At 40.7% G+C, this 23,356-nt stretch overlaps 1 protein-coding gene across 1 annotated transcript in view; it reads left to right on the top strand.

The window, feature by feature from the left end:
* The first annotated feature begins 1,155 nt into the window (after nt 1–1,155).
* Nucleotides 1,156–23,356, top strand: part of LOC128710330 (metastasis-associated protein MTA1) — a 36,223-nt gene continuing 14,022 nt past the window's right edge. The window contains exons 1-3 of the mRNA XM_053805380.1: nt 1,156–1,183; nt 8,895–9,056; nt 18,872–18,979. Coding sequence (XP_053661355.1) covers nt 1,156–1,183; nt 8,895–9,056; nt 18,872–18,979 — 298 coding nt within the window. The remainder of the gene's footprint in view (nt 1,184–8,894; nt 9,057–18,871; nt 18,980–23,356) is intronic.

Here is a 23,356-nt window from a genome sequence, read left to right as displayed (position 1 = left end):
TGTTTAGGTGCATTGTTTGTCGGAAAACTATTCCCAAGACCATCAACCGTCACAATACAATTGATTCCCAGCGTACAGTCAATGCCAGCGGATCAAGTTATTTCGGCTTCTGTTCTGATTCTTGCACGCCAGTGCTAATGCGTGAGTGTGTGTGTGTAGGAAGAGGAAAAATTGATTACACTATCGATGTTATCTGAAGAAACGTCACAGTGGCCAAAAACAACAGCAGCAAGAACCGAGAAAATACGAAGAGTAAACAACTGCGACGGACGCGGAAGAAGTGAGTGTGCGTGTGCGTTTGAATGGTGCTGCGATACGTGCGCGTGCGTGTGTATGTGTGAAATTCTTATTTGAATACCCCCGCGCGTATCGTTTGAGCGCTCCTGCGGTCTCAATTGTTTCTTATTTGGCCGAAGAAAGAAGGGATTGACAGGCGGCGCCAGTTTTTTTCGGATCACTAGAAATTAGGCGTAAATTAAGTACACAGGCATAGCAGCATAGCAGCGAAAGATCTAGTACACCTTTTGCGTAGGGTGTCTCGTGTGCGGCGGGAGTGTGTCAGCACTAGTGTGTATGCGCTCGTGCTTGTTTACGCGTGAGTGAGAGTGTGTTTGTGCGTTTGCCGCTGTCAGCAGTGTTGTGTGGAAACAGCGAAGCAAGGTGCATTGTTTATGTTCACGAGCTGAAGAGAGAAAAATAGAGAGTGAAAGGGAGAGAAAGCGAGCACGCGGGTAATGATGTGAAAAAGCTGCACGATTTTTGTCGTTTCAGTCACCTTTCTTGTTAGCGGTGTTGTGAATGTGTGAAAGAATTTCCCATTCCTGCAAAGGTGTACATAGAAGGACGCGAAACCTGCAGAAGTACGGCAGTCTGCAAAAAAGCAGGGGAGATATCACGGTTTAGGGACGTGGTATGGTGCATGCAGCTATGCTGTAAGCGGAGCATAAATTGTATTAAAGTAAATACACAAGGAAGAGCTGCAACTGCTGTGCGGGAAAACGTGATAACGTCAAAAGAACTAATCTCATTCGACGGGAAGACTAGATTCGCGGTGTTCGAGTAGGATCTTCCTTGACAAGCGCCTTTTTAAGGCGCCAGTGTGTGTGTGTGAGTGTGGTTTTGCAAAAAGATATCGCTAAACAAACATCCGCAACTATGACAACCAACATGTATCGTGTCGGAGGTAAGCAATTGCAAATGTTTGAAATTGGACTAACAGATTTTAGTTGCAAAATGCGAATGGCTTGACGATTTTTTCATTTGCAATATAAAGTATTTAATAGAGAACCTGTAACTATGAGAACTTGATTTACGAAAGCACTTTGAGCGAAGAACTTGAATGAATATGTTTTTGTATTTCAAACCGTTTTCCGAAGTACTTTCCACTTCATTTGGCATCCTCATTTACTGATCACTTCAGAGATCAATCACTGCTGCCAATTACAGACAGACAAGAACGGAAAGGGATTATAAATAGAAGCAATTTCGTATGCTGTCTGATGCAAATATGTGTCTGATGCTACACGCAATGTGCAATCGATTTTTTTTTGCGATTTGTCTCAAAATTTCAATACAAATTAAACTTTTTTTTACGTTTGTTCAAAACCCTGTCGAAGAGCAATCGGAAATACGGGTAAGTGGATGTGGAGAAACCGGAGCCCCGGTATACGATTGTTGTGTGATAAAATTAGAGTACGATCGTTCAAATGTCGGAGTGGAAGAAAGGTTACACTCAGTTTATACACGACTATTCATGAATTGTGAATCCTTTAGTCAGTAATATCACAACCTTTATCGTAAAGGATTCTGTTTTTCAACATTAAAAATTGATTTTAAGCAAAATTGTACTTAATTTTATAAGGTATTAACTTAATTTTATGAAGTCAAAATTATAAAAACAAATTGTACTTAACATCTTTTTCGTCGCCATTGTTGTTCTAATGCCCGCCAATTATTGTACAAAAAAGGTTCCTTCTGCTTTTTGGAATCCAAACTTTGTTTAGCAGCAGCTGTATATAACTGGCTCGGTGAGATTTGATAAATAATTCTAGACAGAGCGAATAATAGGAACTGTTTAAAACAATACAGTGGTTAATATACCACTACACTACAGTGAACATATTACGATACGAGCAAGAACAGTCGATTACGTGTGGCTGCCTCATAACAGGATCTCCCACTAGTCTAGTTAGACTTGTTTTGGTATAAGGTGACAGAATTAAAAATCCTCCTATTTTCTAAATTTTTAATGAGAATCTCTTACGCATCTTACGAAGAATCTTACGAATTACTTATATCGCTCTGCGTGGAAGAAAGTGTGTGACTAAGTGTGTACCTGAAAGATCCTTCGAAAGACTGGATCTCGAAGTATCAAAGCTTTAGAAGATAGTCTCTCCGGAATATGGGTTAGAAGATGGATGAGACGAGAGTGACACGTTAACGGTACCAGTTTTCACACGACAGGACTGATTCAAAATCCTATCCGGACCATCGTTCGCAGGACTGATTATCTTGCGACGGAAATATAAAGTCAAAGAAAGTCAAAAATAGTAGGTTTAGTCTTCTGGAAGTTATAGTGCCGATAAAGGAAGGAAAGGAAGTGTACTCGAAACCCTTATTCGACCGACTAATGCGGTCAACACGCATTACGATCTACCGTACGGATCGATTGTCACACTAATATTCTTACATATGAAATATGCAAATAAGCTTACGTTTATACCTATCATCTAGTTTTTTAATCCCCACAATTCTCCCCGCTAAAGTTGAGTTCCTTATCTGGGGTACTTCTTTCGTGGTTGCCCCATTCATCTCTATGATCGTCAAATAATAGGTGAGAAAGTTTTGCTTCTTACTCGCTGTTTAATTGGTGGGTGCTCTGTACCATGCTGACATTACCTTTGACGTTAACCAATTAGCGTAATTCATTCAATTTTTTACAAATAGTTACCGAAATTCACCCAAATAATTCCTTAAAATGATTTCTATAAAATGGTTTTAAATTCTACCGTATTTTATATACATGGTTCATTACATATCTTAGATTTCATGGATGGATTATTATGTTGTGTTGTTTCTTTGGCCAGTGTCGTATTCTTTCTGGGTTTCATTGAATTCACGATAGTGGCAGGTACATAAGTAACTATTCGCGTAGCTGAAATGATCGTAGTAACAGAACGAGGTGCATTCCAGTAATGTTTCTGTTATAAAAACCTATTAATTTTCCTTGGTAAATGTTTTATATACTCATCAATCATGATTTTTTTGGTATTACTTGCTTTGCTGTTCTGACACCTCTCTCTGTTAAACCATTGGACTGAGGGTGGTATGGAGGGATTTTCGATATCTCTATTCCTCTCACTTTTCCAAATCAGCCGAATTAAATGGTGGGCCATTGTCTGTCATGACTTCCGGAGGCAATCCAAAAGAAAAAAAAAGTTTGTTTTTGTTGAAAAAAGTGAAAAAGTTTTTTAGATATTAAATTATATCTGAATATCTGATGACAGATTTAGCACTTTAACGTCTACTTGTTTATTATTATTTTGATAGGGTTTGCTTGCTCATCGTTATCCCTGGTCGTTGTCTAATAAAATAATCGTAGTTTGACAATGGCAAGGTCAACCGTTGCAAACCGTAAGATTGTTAAGCCATTCGGAATCTAAAAGTATTCCCATTTAAAGGATTGTTGTGACAGAGTTCCAATATCTCATCAGAAGATATAATGCGCTAACTCACAGATGTTGTCTAATTGTAATAGTAGTCGGCTATTACAGGACGAGTGATCAATGTTAGTTTTTTTTTTAATGATCTTCAAACCCATTTAATGATCTTCAAAAAGAGAGTGCTATAGTGCTGCAAGAGTAGACCCTAGTGTACCCTCTTCGTTACGCGATATATCTACGCTCGAATGCTCGCCACCTGAAATAGGCAGAGTTTATCCACATTATCGTATCTTTGCTTTTCTCTGTCTGTCATGACCGCACGGTCAATGGTAATGCTCAAGAATGGACAGTGGTGTACGCACGGCAAGGGCTTCGGCTTAGAGATGCCGTAGTCGCCGTTGGTTTGCCCGAAAGTAGGAAAAAGCAGACCATTTTATTCCGTCGTGTTTGCCTTTCCATCTTCGCTTGGGGTTTGGTTTTTTTTGTTTTTTTTTGCACTTCGTTGCCTGTTTCGATTTTTTGGAACTACCGCATGTTCTTTTCCTGCGTGACTTGTGCTTACTGTGCTTCCCATTCGGTTCAGGGTCAACAACTTTCCTGCAAAAGAGGGGTTCTGATATGGGTAAAAAGAAGGAACATCGGTAAAGCAAGAGAGCGAGACATACAACAAAAGAGACGCATTGGTAAAGAAGACCGAAGGAAGCAACCAAAACGATTTGAGACCAAATGGGATGTAGAAGTTGGGAAAATGCTAATATTGCAGTCATCTCGAAACACATACCACACTTCCAATGCCGCGTAACATATAGTTCACATCGTTAGTTTTGGGCCAACTTTTGTATTTAGAACTTGTCGATAAATTGTCTCCGTTATGCATTGAGTTTGAAGTTAACTTCGAAGATTCCTTGCTCCGTACTTATAATGGTAGCTCATAACGGTGGAAGATCATTATGGTTGGTTGTTGCTGGAAATGGTACGTAATTTACGGCTAGTGTACAACTAATGTACATCTATCTATCTTTCATAGTGTAAAGATTTGAGCTGTTTTGACCGTAATCACGGTCGGATGGGACGCGAACAGCGGCTTGGTCAAACAGACGAATCCCTCAGATAAGATAGATAGAATGTAATTCCGAATGGTGAAGGATGATCATTAGCGTAGCGCACAGTTCGGCCGAGTTCATCGTCCCCGACTGGGAAATGGTTCGTTTTCACGTTTGTTTTATCATCTTCTTAGCGCATCCGTGATTGAGATTCCCAAAATCTTTCCACCTACCAGCACAAACTGTCGGTGGGAAGAAAGGTCGTTGGAAAACTAGCAGAAGGTTTCGTTTTCCTCTTTTCTTGCCGTGTGTGACGAATAGAAATTCGCTAACTCAACGTGCGGCACTGATCGCGAACGAAGGAAAAAGAAACTGTTTTTGCTTTGATCTTAAATTTATAAGTGCATTTTCTGTTCGTTTAGGGGTAACATTTGAACTATCTTTGAATTGTTTAGTGCGTTTAAAATTTATTTTTCGATTCGCATCATGATTTTTCGTAGCCCCATCCAGGCTGTTTTCATATTCTTTATGGTCTTTGGTCGCTACTTTTTGGCTTACAGAGGGTAGCGGGGTAGCCAATGTGTGCGTGCTGAGGGATTGTTTGTTTCTGTGTTCGTTGGCCAGATGGGGGGAAACAACGTAACACTCACACGGTACAGTTACGGCAGTTACAAAATAAAGTGACCGCGTAGGTCTAATAGGAGCCCAACCGAAAGAGACGCTAGCAGGGTTGGGTTGGTTGCGGTGCTGGTGGTTGGTTATTACGCAATCACATTCTCGTACACGTAGCGCCTTTTTTCGTTGTTTGACTTTCGCGAATGCAAACAAAAAAAAAATCATACCTTGATTTGCACTTTCTAACGTGCGCCGTCGTGTATTGGTTGATTTTTAGGCTTCCCTTGTGTGCGCCATCAACTTAAAAGCGCGAGAAAGAGCAAAAAAGGGAGAGTGTCCGTGTGCCGATAAATGCTATATGGCAATGGTGGAAAGCCACGGAATGCTGTGATAGGCGGTGGCTGCTTAATGGTTGCTCCAGTTCTGTTCGAGTTCGATGTTCTATTTTCTGCTTGTCGCGCCAGTCAGTTTTGCTGTCTGTGCAGAAACCTTCATTGTAGCTTTGCCGTTTTTGGCGGTTGATTTTTTAACATTCGCTACACCGTTCCAATCAAACCAAACGCGTGAACAATATCAGTCCCCCTTCCGGTGAGATGTTTTAGCAATATTGTTATCTCACATTTTACCATCCACACACACACACACAGCGCGCACATTCGTTTCTGTATGAATAATGAGTTATATAAAATATACAACCTTGTGAAAAGATCCTGCAAACAGTTTTTCATCGGTGCCGAAATAAACGCTTTGTTTTATTTTCGTTTTGCTAGACTCTAGAAATGGTTATTTATTGTTCTGTAATGGCAGAAATATGCAAAACTGGAATCAACCTTGTTCTTTGTCTATATGTGAAGAGAGAATGGTGTGAATTATCATAATTTAACAATTATGCGAGCGTTACTCTCTATGGTCGCAATATGCGAGGAATTGTTTCACATTTTTGTTGTACTGTGAATGCATTATGATAGACAAGGAAAACAATTAAAAAAATTTGTTTAAATTATATAAATAAATCACAGATAACAAAATGAGTTATTTGAAGTATTATTAAAAATGATCTCAAATATGTGAACCTTAAAAAAATATAAGGAATGAATTTTTAAAACGATTAGTGTTGTTGAGGAAGTTATGATGTTCATTTCATGTTATTGGAAGTGTGTGACACTTTGCTCGTCACACGAATGTATAAATGTATTAGTGTTTATGTACTGTTTCTGGCTAAGACAAATTTTTTATCATTACGGGGTTTAACAAGTTACTTTTTTAGAAAAAAAGCTTTTTTCAGAAAAAGCTAAAGCAATCGGCGCTAACATCATATCCAGTAAGCGGATTTACATTTTGAGCGGTAGGAACTACTTCATAGGGCACGAAATGCATTTCAACACCGACGAAGTATGCCATGCCATGCAGGCAAAATGACACTTGTTAAACCCTGTATAGTTTTATACGCACAACCACTGAATACACAACGTACCCCGTACGATCAAGTCGAAACACCGCATTTTTAATTTTCAGTTTTTTAGTTTTAGTAATTTTTTAGTTTGAAACAGTACATTAAAAAACACAACGTAGGGATCGATCGTACATGGAAAGTTTCACCTTGTACCAGAACTTAAGTCTTAGAAATAAAGTCACAGAAAGCCAGAAATGGCAGACCTAATCCTGTTTGCTTTCAATTCCCACCTGGAAAGTGATGCCCATATGCAACGTATCATTGTAACATAAGTACTTCAAATTACACTTATGCTGTTCTCAACAATCTTGCGTCAGATTTTAATCCCTGTTGGAACCAATCCAGGAACAAATGTCCAGGTTGAGGGTAAATACAGTTAAAAAAGCCAGAAACATGCAGGATTAATGGATTGCTGAAGCGCAGACGATCGGTTAACAAATAAAAATTAGCATTACTATAAATCGTCTCGTCCCGCAAAAAAACCAAACATGGACAATTCTGCATTCGCAAACGCGAAATATCCGGTGAAGTACAATGATTAAGATGATGGTGGAAGCTAATCGGGCTTGGCTGGTGTGATTTGAACTGACGATTGTTACCTTTGATTTAACCGATCCTTCCTATGTAAAGATGTTTCCTGATGTTTATGGCGATGTTACATATTTTGCCTATTGATTGATGGCATCTTGCCCATTGGAACTTGGCTCTACAATAGCTACGTCTCTAGATGCCCGGTAGCTCCGGAATGATACATTTTTATAGTGTTTATAATTCAATATAAACTCAGATGAAAACGACCTGTGGTAACTCGTGAAAATCTGTACCAAATAACTCAATCAAATAGGACTACTGGAAACGATTATAGTAGGCATTGAAAGGGGAAATTTTGCTGCAAAAATGTGAAATGGAGAAAGCACCACACAGAAAATGATCAGAGTATGCGGAAAAACGATGTTACCATGGAAACGTTACGGCGTTACGTTACTAGCAACTACAATTTGTAACTGCTGCTCGCTTGTTTAAACAAGCCGTTTAAATTTTTTTTAGACTATCAAACAAGAACTGGCCAAGTACACCCGGGGTAAGGTGACCTTTCACTGTTTGGAGGAGGAAATGTCTTCAAGCGTATGTGAATTGTACATTAGATTAAGCCACTAGCTACAAGCAATACGGTCTAGTCGTTCTTTTCTAATAAAAAAAAAACAAGAACTGACTAAAGTCGGTTATCGCTTAAGTCATGAATTCGGTGGTACTGTATATTAAAAAAAAAAGAATTATCGTGAGATTGTCACATTAAAAGCACCCAGTTTTGTCGCCATGTTTATGAATAATTATGATACACCAACGGTGCCTAGAATCCATTGGGTTAGCGTAGATTTGTTGGATGGTGATGAATAATTAAACATTGCCTTCTACCCACGCTGCGTTCGTTTTGCGTAACAGTTGACAATAAGTTGGCTCTTACTTAATTGCAAGGGTAAATTGTGTCTTTGAACTTCGTGAAATGTGTATAAATAGGATAGCAATATCGTATGGATGCGTAAAAAAAGTAATACACTGACATTTAAGCAGCTCGTAACTTTAATAATTTTAAATAATTAAAAAAATATTTTAAAAATATAAAGTGATTCAATAATTTCAACAATTATTTTTTTATTAATTCAAGGTCCAAGCACAGTTTCCTTTTTATTCACCACTTATGGTTTTTATCATTGAATATTTTCCAAAACGTTCATTAATATGATATCACTACGACGCAATTCGTTCGAGATTCGTTGAAACCAGCGTAGAGAAAAAAGCAGATGTATAAATGTTGTTGTTGTTAATTGTTTTTATACAGACTTTAAGCTATGAATAAATGTTAAGGTCCATTATTTGAACTCTAGAAACGTTTAGGGTGTACTTTTCGGTTCTTTCTTCATCCCAACGAGAGGTTATTTAACATTGCTGTTAAAAGGGTTTGCTATTACATTAATGACCAAAAATTACTAAATATTGACATAGACGAGGATACATCTAATATGTAGAGTTGTGTGTATACGACAGAGAAACCTGACGCTTTTTATGATGTTAAATGAATTCATGTGTAATGGTGATCTTTTTCCTTTTATGACCTTACAGACTATGTCTACGTGGAGACATCGTCAACGACACCGTTCCAGATTCGGCGCATCGATGAGTTGAACAAAACGCCGAACGGCAATGTTGAAGCGAAAGTGATGTGCTTCTACAGGCGAAGGGATCTTCCGACACCGCTCGTGCAGTTAGCCGATAAGCACCAGAGTAAGTAATAGTAAAAGTGTTTTCGGTAACCATTTTGCCCTAAACAGTAACAATTATTCACCGCAAAGAACAAATTAGTAACTAGCCCAACCTTTCGTGAGAAAATGTGTATCGACATTGTAAGCCTAGTCACGTTCCACGCGCTGTGATACAAAACATCGACAATCGATCGATGAAACGACGGGTGGCAAGTTTTCGTGGCATCGACGACACAATATGTGGCATCAAGCACAATAATTTAATATTTAATTTAATTAGCAAATGTTTCTTTTTATTTGTGGTACTAGGGAACGTAGCGCTCAGATCGCTTTACGAATTCTGTGGATATCTCCATTTGCAAGCTTAAGAACAATTCTTGAGAAAGACAAGATTCCTATTACCAGCATTGCATCTGTGCTACATAAGCGTTCAACAAAAGAGCTATGCTTAACAATCGGAAGTTAAGAACGTCGGAAAAGAAACCGTAACAATGTGCACATAATGAGCCTTTTACTGTATGGTCTCATGTTCGGTATTATAATCTGCAATGCGACAACAGAGTTGTTCTCAGTGTTTATTTGCTAACGAGAATAATGATCGATAGTACCGTGGAAAGGATAGACGAATAAAACAAATTGTTTGAAATTGATGCATCACGACATGTTGATTGTAAGATTCGTTAATGAACTTTTTTTTTGGAAGCGAAATTTTCCATACGAAAATACGTATCATTTAACTTATTCATGCTCTATGAATATGAATTACTAGGTAAACCAACTGAAACCTGAAAACTCGAAAGTTTGTAGTACGTGTTGCTATTTAATGTCATCATCTACTCTCTTGGCAAGCGAACTGTCAAATCGTATGAAAACCGTTTGGCTTGTTCTCGGCTCCTTTTGGGTTCCTTATTCGATGACGTCACTGAGAGAAGAAGCCCAAATCGAGTTACGATTTTTTTTTCGTATACCGTGACAGGCCTAGGCGGCTATCACAATCATAACAATAATAATAACATGATTTATTCACTATTTATTAATAACTTTTCCTATTCACATTTAATTATCACTTCATTTTAAAGCACAAAAAGCACTGTTTACACGGTGGCGGTAGTCTTCAGTGTTGTGTTCACGGGTGTACCCGTTGATGGCGGCGCGGTATTCTGCTCCGAATTTGCACACGAAAATGATGTAAAACTGGAAAAATGCATTACAATTAGCAGGGAGTGTTTTTTTTTTATTTTTTGATCTAATTTTGATGCTTTACACGAATTTACTTGGTTTTCGCTTTTTTGGCTGACTATCGCACTCACATCCAATGCCCCCGAAGGTAAACGCAAACTGCGATTCCTTTTTTAACAAAAGATCCACAAACAGACAAGATTAACAAAAGACAAGATCCAGCAAAGGGGTACAGCAATATGGAGTAAGATGTCATGAGAAATAGTGCCACTTTGCCAACAGGGTATGCTATTCTCCTCCAAGACCTATTTCGTTCGTTTCGTATCGTTTTCGCGAAAAGGTTCAAAAATTAAGTTTTAAATTCTTAGTTACGGAATTAATGTTAATTTTGACCAATTTTTTATACTTTGACGATTGGAGGCTAACCAACGAACCAACGAAATTAATTTAAAATTTTATTCCTAAAGAAAGTTACTTCCAGTTGCTCGACGAATTTGTCAAAGTATTTTATAGAGTTGGAAGGCTCAAGGGTAGCCCATATTTCCTATATTCTGGAAATGTAAACATATTTTTTTATAAACATTGGTTCATTAAATCATAATCGTTTACTTTAGGATATATTTATGAAAAATAGCTAAATTTTACATGATACTTTCATTAGAATTCCTCAAGAAATTCGTGCGATTAGTTCATTTAAAGGTGCGAACAAACTCTTTAATACTATTCAAGGATTATGTGCAAGAATATTGTTCCGAACTGTACGCAATAGAACGCGAAAGTAAATGTTTAAATGTTACTAATATTAACTAGAAGATCATTGTACTCTAGACAGCGCGTCCTTAACAAGACTGTATAAGGTGTCATGCGTTTAGAGGAGTACATAGAGCAAATAAAAAGGTTCATACCAAACCTGCTTCTTTGAAGTCCAAAGAATAGTGGAGAAATATTGCTTAAAAATGGAACAAACATTGTGCATCATCATTTAATAATATTTGTAATTTGTTGTTTTTTTTTTTTGTGGTAACTTTTTTTTTTTAATGAATAGAATTATTGTCCTACGAGCTTATCAGTCCTCAACTTCTTGTTTACTCTCTAATTCTTCCCGATTCATAATGTCTCACTGTTAGATTCAGTTAGGAAAAACTAAGTATGTTATTTAAATTTATTAATCAATGCGGATGGTGTAGGTAATTACTTGAAATGAAATGAAATTTTGAGGTACGCGTGGAATTTTTCTTTCCGTATTGGTTGGTTGCATGGTTGATTCGGTGCAAAAATTTGTCCAATTGCAAAGGCTTTCCGACAACGAACAAACTTTTATCCCATTTCATCTGAAAATATTCAATAATGAAATTGGCAATTGTATCGAACTGTCGTTGCCCACCAACGACTTTTTTTTTGCGAAACCTCGTCATACACACTTGGTTTAGCTGTTGCTATGGTGATGACAGGGTTGAAAAGGCGGCTACACGTTCGTCTGGCCGTGTCCTTATGCCCGTTTCATACTGCTAATGCGGATCGGACAATGGTATGCTTGTCCGTGCACGTTCGCTGCTATCCTGGCAAAATGTGCACGGAGGAACCCAAGCACCCGATGGGGGTATTGTTGTGGGCTATGCTGCAGCTTCCGTTGGTTTGTTTTAATTAATTATTAGCCTTGTACCATGCTTCCGGGTCCGCCCGTTTCGTTGACGTCCGTCGTACCGAGCGTTGTAACGTGCTCCACATCCACCGCCTCCCGACGTACATCACCACCCGAATTCGGATCTTTAATGATGCTGGAAGGATGCACCGACCGTACACGTGGCGAATGGGACGATGCATCATCTCCTTGTCCAACGGTGGCAGTACAAAAAGTGCACGCTGCTGCTATCCGTTTAGTCAGAAATGCCTTTCCTAGGTGAAGCTGCCACCATCGACCGGACCAGGTGTATCGTGCTTTTGCTTAGGTTGATTTGCTCCCCGGGAAAACTACACCACGTGTGTTTGTGTGTGTGCGTGTATGGGCTTGGTGATGGATGCACCATTCCCGGTGCACGGTGCAGGTGCTTCGTTGATCCTCTCCAGCTCGATCCTCCTCTCCCCTCCCCCAAAGGGTGTCTTGTGCATGCGACAAGGACTTAATTTTCAGTATGGATCTAAGGATTTTATTCACATGAAGCGTATGTGTGTGAGAGCGCGAAAGAGAGAGAGAGTGAAAGAGTGGCAAGAGAGGGAACCAGAACCAGGCGGGATATATAACTATAGCTGTAAACTCCCGGATCGAATTTGCATCGAAAAGTGCGTGCGTTGCTCCGTTGCGACGAATGGCGAACTTGGTGGCCATTAGCAAAAGCGTTATGCAAACGTGTTTGTGTTCGTGGTTTTGCCTAGATTTTGGAGCCTCTTCCTACCGGCCATTGGCGAATGGACAAATACATGCACACGTGCATTTGCATTGGTTTCGTGTCCCACCGTCCCACCTACCTATCGTCAACTCCTCTTAAGGTTTTTGGGAGCAGTGAGAGCAGAGCACCCGCTTACCTGCCATTCATCCACAACCACGGCGAAGAATGAAAAAGAAGGGCGAGTTGGCGAACCGGAAGAAGCAAGCGGACCCTGAGGGCACACGTTATATTATACGAGATTTAGTGCAAATATGTGTTTCAAATATTACTTCCGCGCTTTCCCTTCTCCGTTCCCCACCCACTCCACCCCCTCCTACCCCCCTTACCTCCGATTCCCTGATTTGCCGTAGTTTACGTCTTTGGGTGGTATGCATGTCAAAGCCAGCCAACCAGTCGGGAGAAACCCCTTTTGTGTGACTCCTTAACGGCTTCGATAACCACAAACGGTCGAAAATTCTCGTTAACTCTCGTCGCCCCGGCTTGCACACGGGCACTGCGCGGCGTATTGGTGTTCCGTCGTGCTTTGATCGATCGCGTCCCGGCCACAGGATTGCATTTTCGCGTTCACGTACTGGTCTCGTTGGTCGTCATACCGTTTGCCGGGCCATGGTTGCCTGTGTTCGTTCCGGTGTCACCAACGTGTATGGTACGTGAGACACTGGATTGAACAGTTGTTAGAATTTCTTTAGCATAACCGTGACAACTAGAGTTGGATGAATCTAAATGAATCTGGGAACTGAATGAATGAGTCAATGAGTCAAGATTCATAGGTCATCTAAGAGATATGACCTATATAAATTGGCTTGGCTGCCATTTCATTTAAGGCTTTAGGCTCGCTTGACGAGGCTTGATCCACCATTACTCTGAGGATTCATGAATCTTTTGACAGTCGAGTCCCGATTTGAATGATTCTTCACAAAAGATTCATGTGGATGGCTCTTCTCAAAATAATCATCAACCACTACACTGGTGACACCATTTTGTCCAAATTAATTACGATCTTTACAGGTTGGAGCGACAAAGCTATGTCCTATAGAGCTGCGGGGCCACGATCGTTGAGACTGGGTCTCCTCAGTCACTCATTTACCTCAAAAAGTCACTCAAAACCAAAGTCTCCGTTGCCTCTTGAGGTTTCCCTCAATTTCAGTTCAGTGACGACCCTACTGGATTTGACGTTGACAACACACAGTGTGGGACGAGTAAAATGTTTTTCATGTATTTTTATTTCTTGTTTCTACTGTATTTTTGTTTCAATTTTATGGAACATATGGTCAAAAAAATTGTGGTTTGTTGATTAAAAACTAAATCATCATTTTCTTAATTACAGGAGCTTAATCCATCAATCATATTGCAGTTGAAAAGTATAAATTCAATTATAAAACACGTTCACAACTTTTGTCACACATTGTTCCAAAAAGTACGTTGCGGAGACATAAAAACATCACACCGTACGCCAAAACATTGTGCTTGTTCAATCATAATTACGCATAAAATACTTTCAGAATGTAGTTACATTAATAATAGTACGCAAAAAGTGTGCTTGTATAAAAAAATAAACCATTATTCTTTCGCCATACCATCGGCAGATACAACAGGTTTTGTTTACATTTTGAGTTGCTGACTGGCCGAATCTGTCAAAAAAGTCTCAAAAATTGTTGAGACTTTTGTAGATGAGCCAGGTTTCCCTCAAAACTCAATTCACTCAATGTTTAGAGTTTTGAGGGAATCCTCATCGCTCGTGGCCCCGTGGCTTAGTATGTGTCATCATTCCACATTCTAGTGGAACATTTAGAGATAACTTCTATCTCTTTTTTCTTTCAGTTTTTTTCATTTTTCGAGCTTATGCTTGAATTAATAGCGAGTTCTTGCCAAGTTTTCTAGGTTCCCCATCAGTCTTACCTTTCTCACATCACGCGCGTGTCTTCTCGACTAAACAGCAATTTCTCCAGCATTTTAATATGTAATGGTTTTTGTTAAAAGTGGCAACCATGATATTCAGCAATTCTCACTTAAATTCGGTCGTCAAACATATGTTTACGTCGGGAATGTTTTTGTTCTCTAAACGTACCAATCAATCCTTGAAGGTGTGCAGCCCCAGTGAATTCGTTCTCCCCATTTTCGAGTAAAGGATGCAACAAATTGAACTGTTCTTTTCTCTTTTGCTCGAGCACAGCACAGCACAATGAATCGGTCGTGCGGTGGATTGGTTGGTTCGCTTTAGTTTGGTTGGTTCTGACGTTGGAGCACTCCAAAAGTAAAATATCCTTTCTTTTGCGTTGGTGCCATCGCCATTATACGCGCGAACGTTGCGCGATTTTCATGTTGCTTCAATTGCATCCGTCCTGCCGGTGCATCCGGTGGTGGCGGCGGGTGAGATTGTGCACCGGACGCTCTTCCATTGTATACCCGCGTTAGGTACCATCACACCGACAAACCGTTGTACCAAGTGCTTGAACCTTTCTCCGAGTTTTCCCGGGGCTCGCGTTCACCAGCCAGCGCCGTCAACGGCCCGGCTGGTGACTAGTGATACACCTCATGGTGAAGGCACAAGGATGGGAACCTTAACATCCCTTTCCGACAAAATACGCCATCCACAGGGCTGCTGCTCCGTACGCGTGTGTGTGCGAGCGTTCTCGCGGGCGTCGTACGTATGTGCTTCGTTCTGGCATTCTCTTTACCGTCCTGGCTCAAGTTTCGCCGCCGCATCGAACACACCGACCGTTGGTTCATATAATTCGGAAGTTTTCCACACAAAATATGTTTATATAAAAGCGCAATCTTCCGCCCGTCTGCTCATCGGTGGGATGAGTGTGTGTGGAGGCTTGTGAAACTAACTAAACTTTCCTCCGTGTGGGCATTGGACACGGCACGGTGGTACGGTGATGACGGGATTGCGATTGGGGGCAGGATAGGATGGAGTTCTTCCTTCCGCTGTGCATGCATGCTGTGACGCTGCACCGAGCCTTGCCACATCACCAATGAATGCACTGGTGTGCAATAAAGATACGCACGTGTACATATGTATAGAAAATCGCTAAAAGTATGAGGATGAGGTTGCGTTGAGTGAGATTCGGTGCACATAAACTCTTGCTCTCCGTACGCATCCCCTTCCCCTTCCCCCCCACCGGATGGTGGAAACGTTGGGTGGGTCACTCATTCTCCTCCCGCATGCCGGAAGCTTGGGTTTGATTTTGAATTGATTTCGCGGAAGGTACGGGCATCACCCTACGTTGATGCTGAGGATGGTTGATGCAGAGAAAGCTGCTGGTGCATCGGTGCATCTCGAAACTGAGAGAGCAGCTGGCTTTCAGTGCCGCCGTGCTCGGGCGCGATCGAAAGGAGGAGAGACTCGTTTGGGAAATTCGTTGGGACCTAGGGAGAAGTTTAGACCATTGTGCGTGCGTATGAAATGCAACCCGCGTACACATACATATTTATGCAGCATCGACATAGAAGTTGCACGTTAAAGCACAACATTCAATACAGCATGAAACTTATCTAGGCTTGGGATTGGGGTGCATCATTGCGAGAGCTTTTCTTTCGGAACGAGAAATCGCTTTGGTGCGGGTGTGTATGTGTGTGTGCTTGAGCTGGCTAGCGGTGCCCGGATGCATTTATTTCTCCAATACCATCCGAATGCTAGCTCTGCCCCGGTTGTTGTTCTGTGGCGATTGAAATAAAGGTCCGGTCACCGGACCGTGCCTGCGGTAAAGGTCCTCAGCTATGCCGAAACGATCTTTGAACACGCACGGCGGGTACGCACTGGTCATCTGGACGAATGGGCGATTTTCGGTTAGTTGCGTCCCTTCCCATACGTCCCTTTTCTCTACATGGAATCTATTTTATTCTAGTTTCTGTACGTTGAGATTATTGATTTTCAAATAATGGAGTAGGAAAGTAGTGGGAACTGCATATGGGGTCCGGAGCACGGGATTAAATTGCACCAATACGGGTTCCGCTGTCTGCATCGCGTCAAGTCGTAGTTCTCTCTATTTGACATACTGTACAAAATTTCGGACAAAGGTGTACAACCGATATGCCTACCGCGCACCTACCATGAACTATGCTATACTGTTAGTAACTGCAGGTGGAGTATAAACTGGTTTGACGCACTGTAATTGAATGTGGAGAATATTTGCGATTTTCACAGTAGTTATATTGGATAATATATCAGCGAAAGCTTCTCGCTAGATTAAAAGGAAGTAATAATACGAACATAAACTACCATAAATAACATTATTCGACTAAAAACAACTTCTTGACGATTTTACTAAACATGGAACAAGTTTAACCAATCTATCTGTACAAAAAATATGAAAATTTAATTGAGTAAATAATACTTAGAAAATACAAATCTTTTCTTTTTTTTTGCTGTCACTTCACTCATGTGTCCATGAGACGACTCTTGTCAGAAAGGTGTTTATGATCATTTAAAACATTGATGTGCTGTAAAATTACATTTTTGATCATATTTACTAACTTACCTATTAGGCGCTAATACAACGCTTTACGTTTTTTGGCTTGCTACATGAGTCGTCTAAACAAGTCGTCATGCCGACCTTTCTGTGCGGACGCATCATTGCCATCAGTGCATCTCAATTTAGGCCTCCCACGCTTCGTTTCGGTCCATGTGGACGACCTAAACGGGATTTACGGGCTGGGTTGTCCGGTGCCATTCTCATGACATGACCAGCCCATCGGTGCCTGGTGAGTCTGATTCTCTGCACGATAATGAGTTTATCGCTCATAGAGCTCGTCATTGTAGTGGCTCCTCCATTGCCCTTCCACGCATACGATGCCAAAAATCCTTCTGAGCATCATCTTTTCGAATGCGGTTCAGAGGGTTGGTTTGGACGTCAGTTTTGGACAAAGTGCATGTCTCAGAGGCGTATTGTGAGAACTGGAGCCTATATAAGTCCGTTGTAGCATTAGCTTCGTTCTACGCCAAATGCGTTGTGAGTAAAGAAGGTCCTCAGACTGCATAGAGACCGGTTGGCAGCGCTGTTGTTGGTGCTGACTTTAGACCCAAGGTAGGTGAAATTTTGGACAACTTCGAAAGTGCGCTTGCCTATCTGTAGTGCACCCCTGGGTTTTTGTTAGAAGGGATCGTTGGTGGTGCCACCATCAACATGGTTATTACCTTGTTTATGTCCGAACCAAGGTTTTATGTCGCCTGCTTAATCCTTTGGTAAGCTTCCGTTACCTAAGAGAGCCGTGAAAAGCCGTTTTTGGTCATTAGCAGGTTTCAAATAGTCTGAATAATCAATCCAACCAAAGAAATTCGAATTGAGATTTGAACTCGTCTTTTGATTTTTGATGAGTGGCAGTACATTACCGATTATGGCATAACAAGTATGTGGCAAAATAAGTCCATACACACTGGCAGTTTCAACAAAAATAAAATAAAATAAATAAATAAACAATGTAAAAACTATTTCGAATTAATTGAATTTTATTGAATTCGAATGGACTCCATTGAGCTTTTTTTTGTTACATTGCCATTTTTATGCCTCAAATGGTTAGTTTAATATCAAATGATTTTAATAAAACGAATTCAAGAATAATTAAGTAAATAAAATAAAGTATTTTCACAAGTTTACCTTTGTCTCTTAACGGCAAAACCCGTTCAAAATAATTAAATAAACAAAAAATATTAAAAAATAGCATGAAAATAAAACATAGAGGTCTCGCTTTTATAAATTTATTATAATGGACCAAACAAAATCCCTAGAGTTTAATAAGATGTAAAAGGGTTAGAAAAAGGGTTATAAAATTTTGAAAAACATCATTTGATGAAAACGAATGAATCGAATTTTGAATTTTTGACAAACACGCTACTGTAAACAATGTCACCCAATTCTCAAGATACAATTGGAACGACATTGGCAATGGTGGGTTATTTTCAATTAAACTTTTCCTACATATATGCTCGAAATTCCATAAGCTATTAAATGCGTTGGGAGAGTAAAACAAACGTTGCAAAAAGCTGGCATGCAACTGCGAAATCGTAACCATGCGCTAGTTATCTGTCGTTGGAAACTTTGAAGCAGCCTAACGTAGATGCGGAAAAACTGGCAACGAGAAAAAAGCGGGTGAGCGTGGACCTTCTCACGGCAAGGTTATGCAGGAACGAGGAAAAGTCTAGATAGAACTGTTAGGACTCGTTCCTTCATGCCAAGGCACATCACTATGTTGGTAAAACGAACAAACGAACAAATCCTTCATCCTTAGCTCTGTGTTTCATGTTTCATTATTTTTCTTTCCTTTCCAGTGGCCACATCCGAGGACTCCCCGGCGGCAATGAAGCTGAAGAAGATGTGGCTCAAGACACCCGTCAGTGAAGAGCAGGCTGCCCAGGCAGTGCTAGATCCTGCCCTAGGTTAGTGTTCTCGTTTTTTTCTCATTTTTTATTTCCCCAATTTGATATCTTTGTTTTACGCCCTCGCTTCCGTTGGAGTCAAGTATGGCATGCTAAATTTTCAATTTCGAATCTTAAACAAGGAACACACCCCGAACAGAGCTGCGCTTTGCTGCCGCCCTACCGGTGCGGGTTGGATCTCCATTTTGAGCATCAAGATCAAGTGTAACGTAAAGATGCTAAGAAATGCGGTAGACGATGAGCCAGCCAGAAGGCCACTCGGAAGGTGATGGCACCCTGTTTGTGTATGAGTGAGTGTGCATGTTTGTACACGCGCACCAAGAGATATTGCTGCAGGATATTCAAAGTTTTTAGGATGCTTCGAAACTCCTTATCGGTGGCACCGTCCTCACCATCAGGGTGGGAAGCAGATAGTCTCGTTATTTTAAGGCTACTTGTGTTAACCAAGCGACGAAGACGATGCCGATGGGGTGACTTCGAAACTGCAGCGGAACGGACCTTTTCCTCGAGGAAAGTTTTTTATTCGATTGAAGCCTTCCAGCGGACGGTCAACGCCGTCCAAAATACCGTTGCTCCCGTCGCTGCAAGTTGTCCCTCAGTCGAGAAGATAATTACAGTTAGTGGAGATGGTACAGCCGTGGAACGAACATTTGGCGTATATCGAACCACGTTCTGCGCGACTACGGCAACAATTTGCCATCGTCTGCCGAGCGTTTCCCACTGGCCCCAACGCATTTCGCGCGGGGGCTCTATGATAGTCCACGGTACAAATTTTCGTTCGATGCTGTGAAAGCGATGCCACTCGTTCGCCGCATCGGTGGGAATGAATTCTGGTTTTTCAGTTTGGGCGTGGTTGGAATGTTCATTTTCTGTGTGTACGTTCTTCGCTTTTTTCCCTTGTTTAGTTAATTTGCATGCGAACAGCTCAGGTTCATCGCGAGGTAGTAATTAGGGAATTATCGTGCCTTATTTTCTTTTACTCTCCCTTGCATCGAGCTTAATATCTTGGGGATTGATTATCGTGGTCAATGCGTAATTTGAGCAATAATATCTTGCGTTTAACAAACTAAACAAAATACCCCTGATACTGTTTCGTGCTTTCGGTGTCTGTCGGCTATGGTGTGCTGTGCATGATGGGAATATAATACTAGTTATGCTCATTAAAGTTAAAGCATCTTGATACAGTAAGCTTCACTTTGCTACTTCACTTTTTATCAAACAACCTCAAGAGATGTTGGGTCTGTCATTTCTGGCTTTCTTTGATGTTATTTAACAGTAGCTGGATAGACAGTCCTCCGTACGGGGTTTGGATGGGATTTTTGACCGGTTGTGCCGTGTGAAGACCGGTGTCCCTATCAAATCCAGCACTGAAACGCCCCAGCTCGAAGGCAAAGTATATTCGGGCACAGTCCTGATGGTTAATGCTGCAACATAAGCAAAAAGCAACCGAAAAAAGGTCGCGCGCAACAGGGATTGAATTTTAAAACATGCGCTGGAGGCGAGAGGAAGAAAAATTAAACAAACAACAAAGAAATCCTTCCTTATCTTTCATTTCGTCCTGCACGTTTTCTCTCATTGGGCTCAGTGAGAAACTTAGAAGACAAAATGATACGAAAACTCCGGTGTAGGAGTAAAGTGTTACGGAAGTTTTATCAGCATCAGGATATGATGTTCTCTGGTGGTAAATGAAAAAGAAGGCAAGTTATCTCCACTTGTGACCATCCGGATCAATGGGAAAAACACGCTTGCAGGTTTAAGTGTAATGAGGAAGGGATTCTACTACCACTGTCCAGCGTTTCAGGGATTCTTTTGTACAACTTTAAACGGTCTTCGTTGTAGAATTTTAGTTAGTTGCATTTGTGCTTTTGTTTTAGAATTACGTATGAAAGTTGTTTGCCATACAAAATTTATAACGTAAACATTCAAAAGTACGAGCTTATGACGATGATTGCGATGGGTTTCTGCAATATGTTACAAAACAGGTATAAAACGAGCGGAAAAGTCTTTCAAACTCAGTTTCGTTTCTTGGTGTTATATTTCTTCTCTTCCTTTTCTCTCTTTCTTATGCGATGTAAAAATGCATCTCGAAAGCATCCCCATTATTGCATGCCTCGGAATATTTCTCCTCCATTTTCTTTTCCTGCTATTTATGTGATAATATCTTCTCGTTGGGTGTTAAACAATTTGTTGAATTGATAGTAAATAGAGAACTCTTCGCTTATCATACTGCCGATTAGTTTACAGCTTTTGCTAAAATAACTATGAAATTGAATGAATTGTCTAATAAATTGATAGTAATGGCCAATAAAAAATGAAAAGCAATCTTCACGATTGTACAAATCGCTCGTCTACACTCATAGTTCAAACTAACTTAGGTCAAACTTTTAGTTAAGCTCAAACACTGCACTGATTGATGATAACTGTGCATGAAACCTTTACAGCGGTTTCGAGTTTGACTGTCAAAGGCCGGAATCATACTCTAATCCAGTTTTTTTTGTATGCGTTTTGACGTTTCCAGACCTATCCGCTTATAGTTGGCCATACAAATGACAAACCAAGTTAAGCCTAGGAAAATAGTATTAGACTGGTTGCCTAATGAAAGCAGCTGATCTATGCTCGGCAAATGTCAAAATAAAGAATTTTGCTAGCTGGTCTGAACAAGGTTAAGCCATGTTTTTCGTGTGCGAAAAAGGAAACCAATTTGTTTAACAAAACAACTGAAAAAGGAATATTTTAATAATCAGAGTTATATGTTGTTTCAAATGAATTGAATTAAAAGTAAAATATCTAAATTTCAATCTATTTTTTATTTCAATTATATATTAATTGTAATTCCGCAAAAATGATCCCTTGTGCCATTCTTAATGTCAACGCGCTGTGTCCTTTGCGAATATGTGCATAATGATACAGCCCGGCACTTGAAGCACTCTTATGGTATGATTTGCTCAAAAGTCGGGGGCTTTTTTGGATACCTTTCAAATTGATCTAGAACGTCCAAATAGATATGGAATTTTTAGCACTTTCAGAATTTTATTCAAAAGGAAACTGTTTCTATACAATGCTTTGTCGACGGATACACTGAAAACTTTTCATCCACTGCTAGAAGGATTGCGATTATGTTAATGTTCGTGGAATCGTATTTGATGTATGCAGGGCCGCCGAGTGACCAATGTTCTAATGACATTCCCCCTCCGGGTCATGTTCTTGTGAAACGGATGTTGAGAGAATATATGTATATATATATATAATCAATCTGCGGTACTGTTAATGGAAAGTGCTGGAAACAGTGATGCGAGGACTTTGGTTCTCCTTTCATCTGAGCTTGAAATTAAAGGTACACACATGCGCACCCTTCCTGCGGCTGGGTGGTGGCAAATTTGTTAGCGCAAAAGCGGCTATATTGCCCACATTCATTCATCTGGGCTTTTTCCTGTCCCCCCCCCCTCCCCCACCTACCCGGAACTCCAATGTTCACTGGTGGGGCAGAAAGTGTTTGGGAAAGTGCTGGGAAAGGATGGACGTGTTATTTCGTTTGTTTGCATTCTGGTTGACAACAGGATAAGCAGAAAGGAAATATGAAAATAGGTGATATCGTAGGATAGGAGCGTAGGCTAGCAAGAAAGTTTGGGATAAGAAAGCAATGTACGCAGACGGAACGGTGAGTGTCGTTAGGTGTTGTCTGTGTGACATTGCCAAACTAATCGCATCTCGGTGGTTAAGGTAGCATTCTCTTTTTTCTGCATTTATCTGTACGTTGGCTGTGTCTTTCTCTACTGCGCCCCTTTCTGTTTTTATATTCCGCAATACGCGTTTGGTCGATCAGGTTAATTCTGTGATATGCGTTAGTAACGAATGCAGTTCCGGCAATCGTGAAGTGTTCCGTGTGCCAATATCCCTCCACGTCACGTCTCTTGACCCGGTGTTATGCTGTCAATGTTGACGCAAAACCAGTTTCGGCTTACAATCACAATCATTGTACAAGGTGCCCGATCTTACCTAGGGCCAAAGGGGCCATGCGACGCTTTATTGTCTGGTTTTGGTGTGGAGCTTGCTCAACGATTCCAACGAGTGCCGTGAAGCAGCAACTACAAGCACCAATACCAACGGACCAACATCATCCCCATCGTCATCATCGTGCTCTAAAAGGACGACGGCGGTGGTTTCGAAGCTTTCGTTTCATTTCGTCCTTCGTTTAGCCGCGTGCCATTGTGGGTGCTGAATTGATAAGTTCATACAGCAAGTGCCTCAACTGTCACTAAGTTTTGGGTGGTCGACTAAATGTATAATTGTCTAGCAGTTCGTTTTATTCAATTTCATCATTGGATAATTCCACTGACTGTATGTAATAGGAGGAGGACTGTATCTATATCCATGCCT

The sequence above is a fragment of the Anopheles marshallii genome, chromosome 2 (genome assembly GCF_943734725.1).
Source record: "Anopheles marshallii chromosome 2, idAnoMarsDA_429_01, whole genome shotgun sequence".
In the NCBI taxonomy this organism is placed as follows: domain Eukaryota; kingdom Metazoa; phylum Arthropoda; class Insecta; order Diptera; family Culicidae; genus Anopheles; species Anopheles marshallii.
The sequence above is the reverse complement of the archived record's forward strand: the minus strand, read 5'-3'. Positions and strand labels throughout refer to the sequence as shown.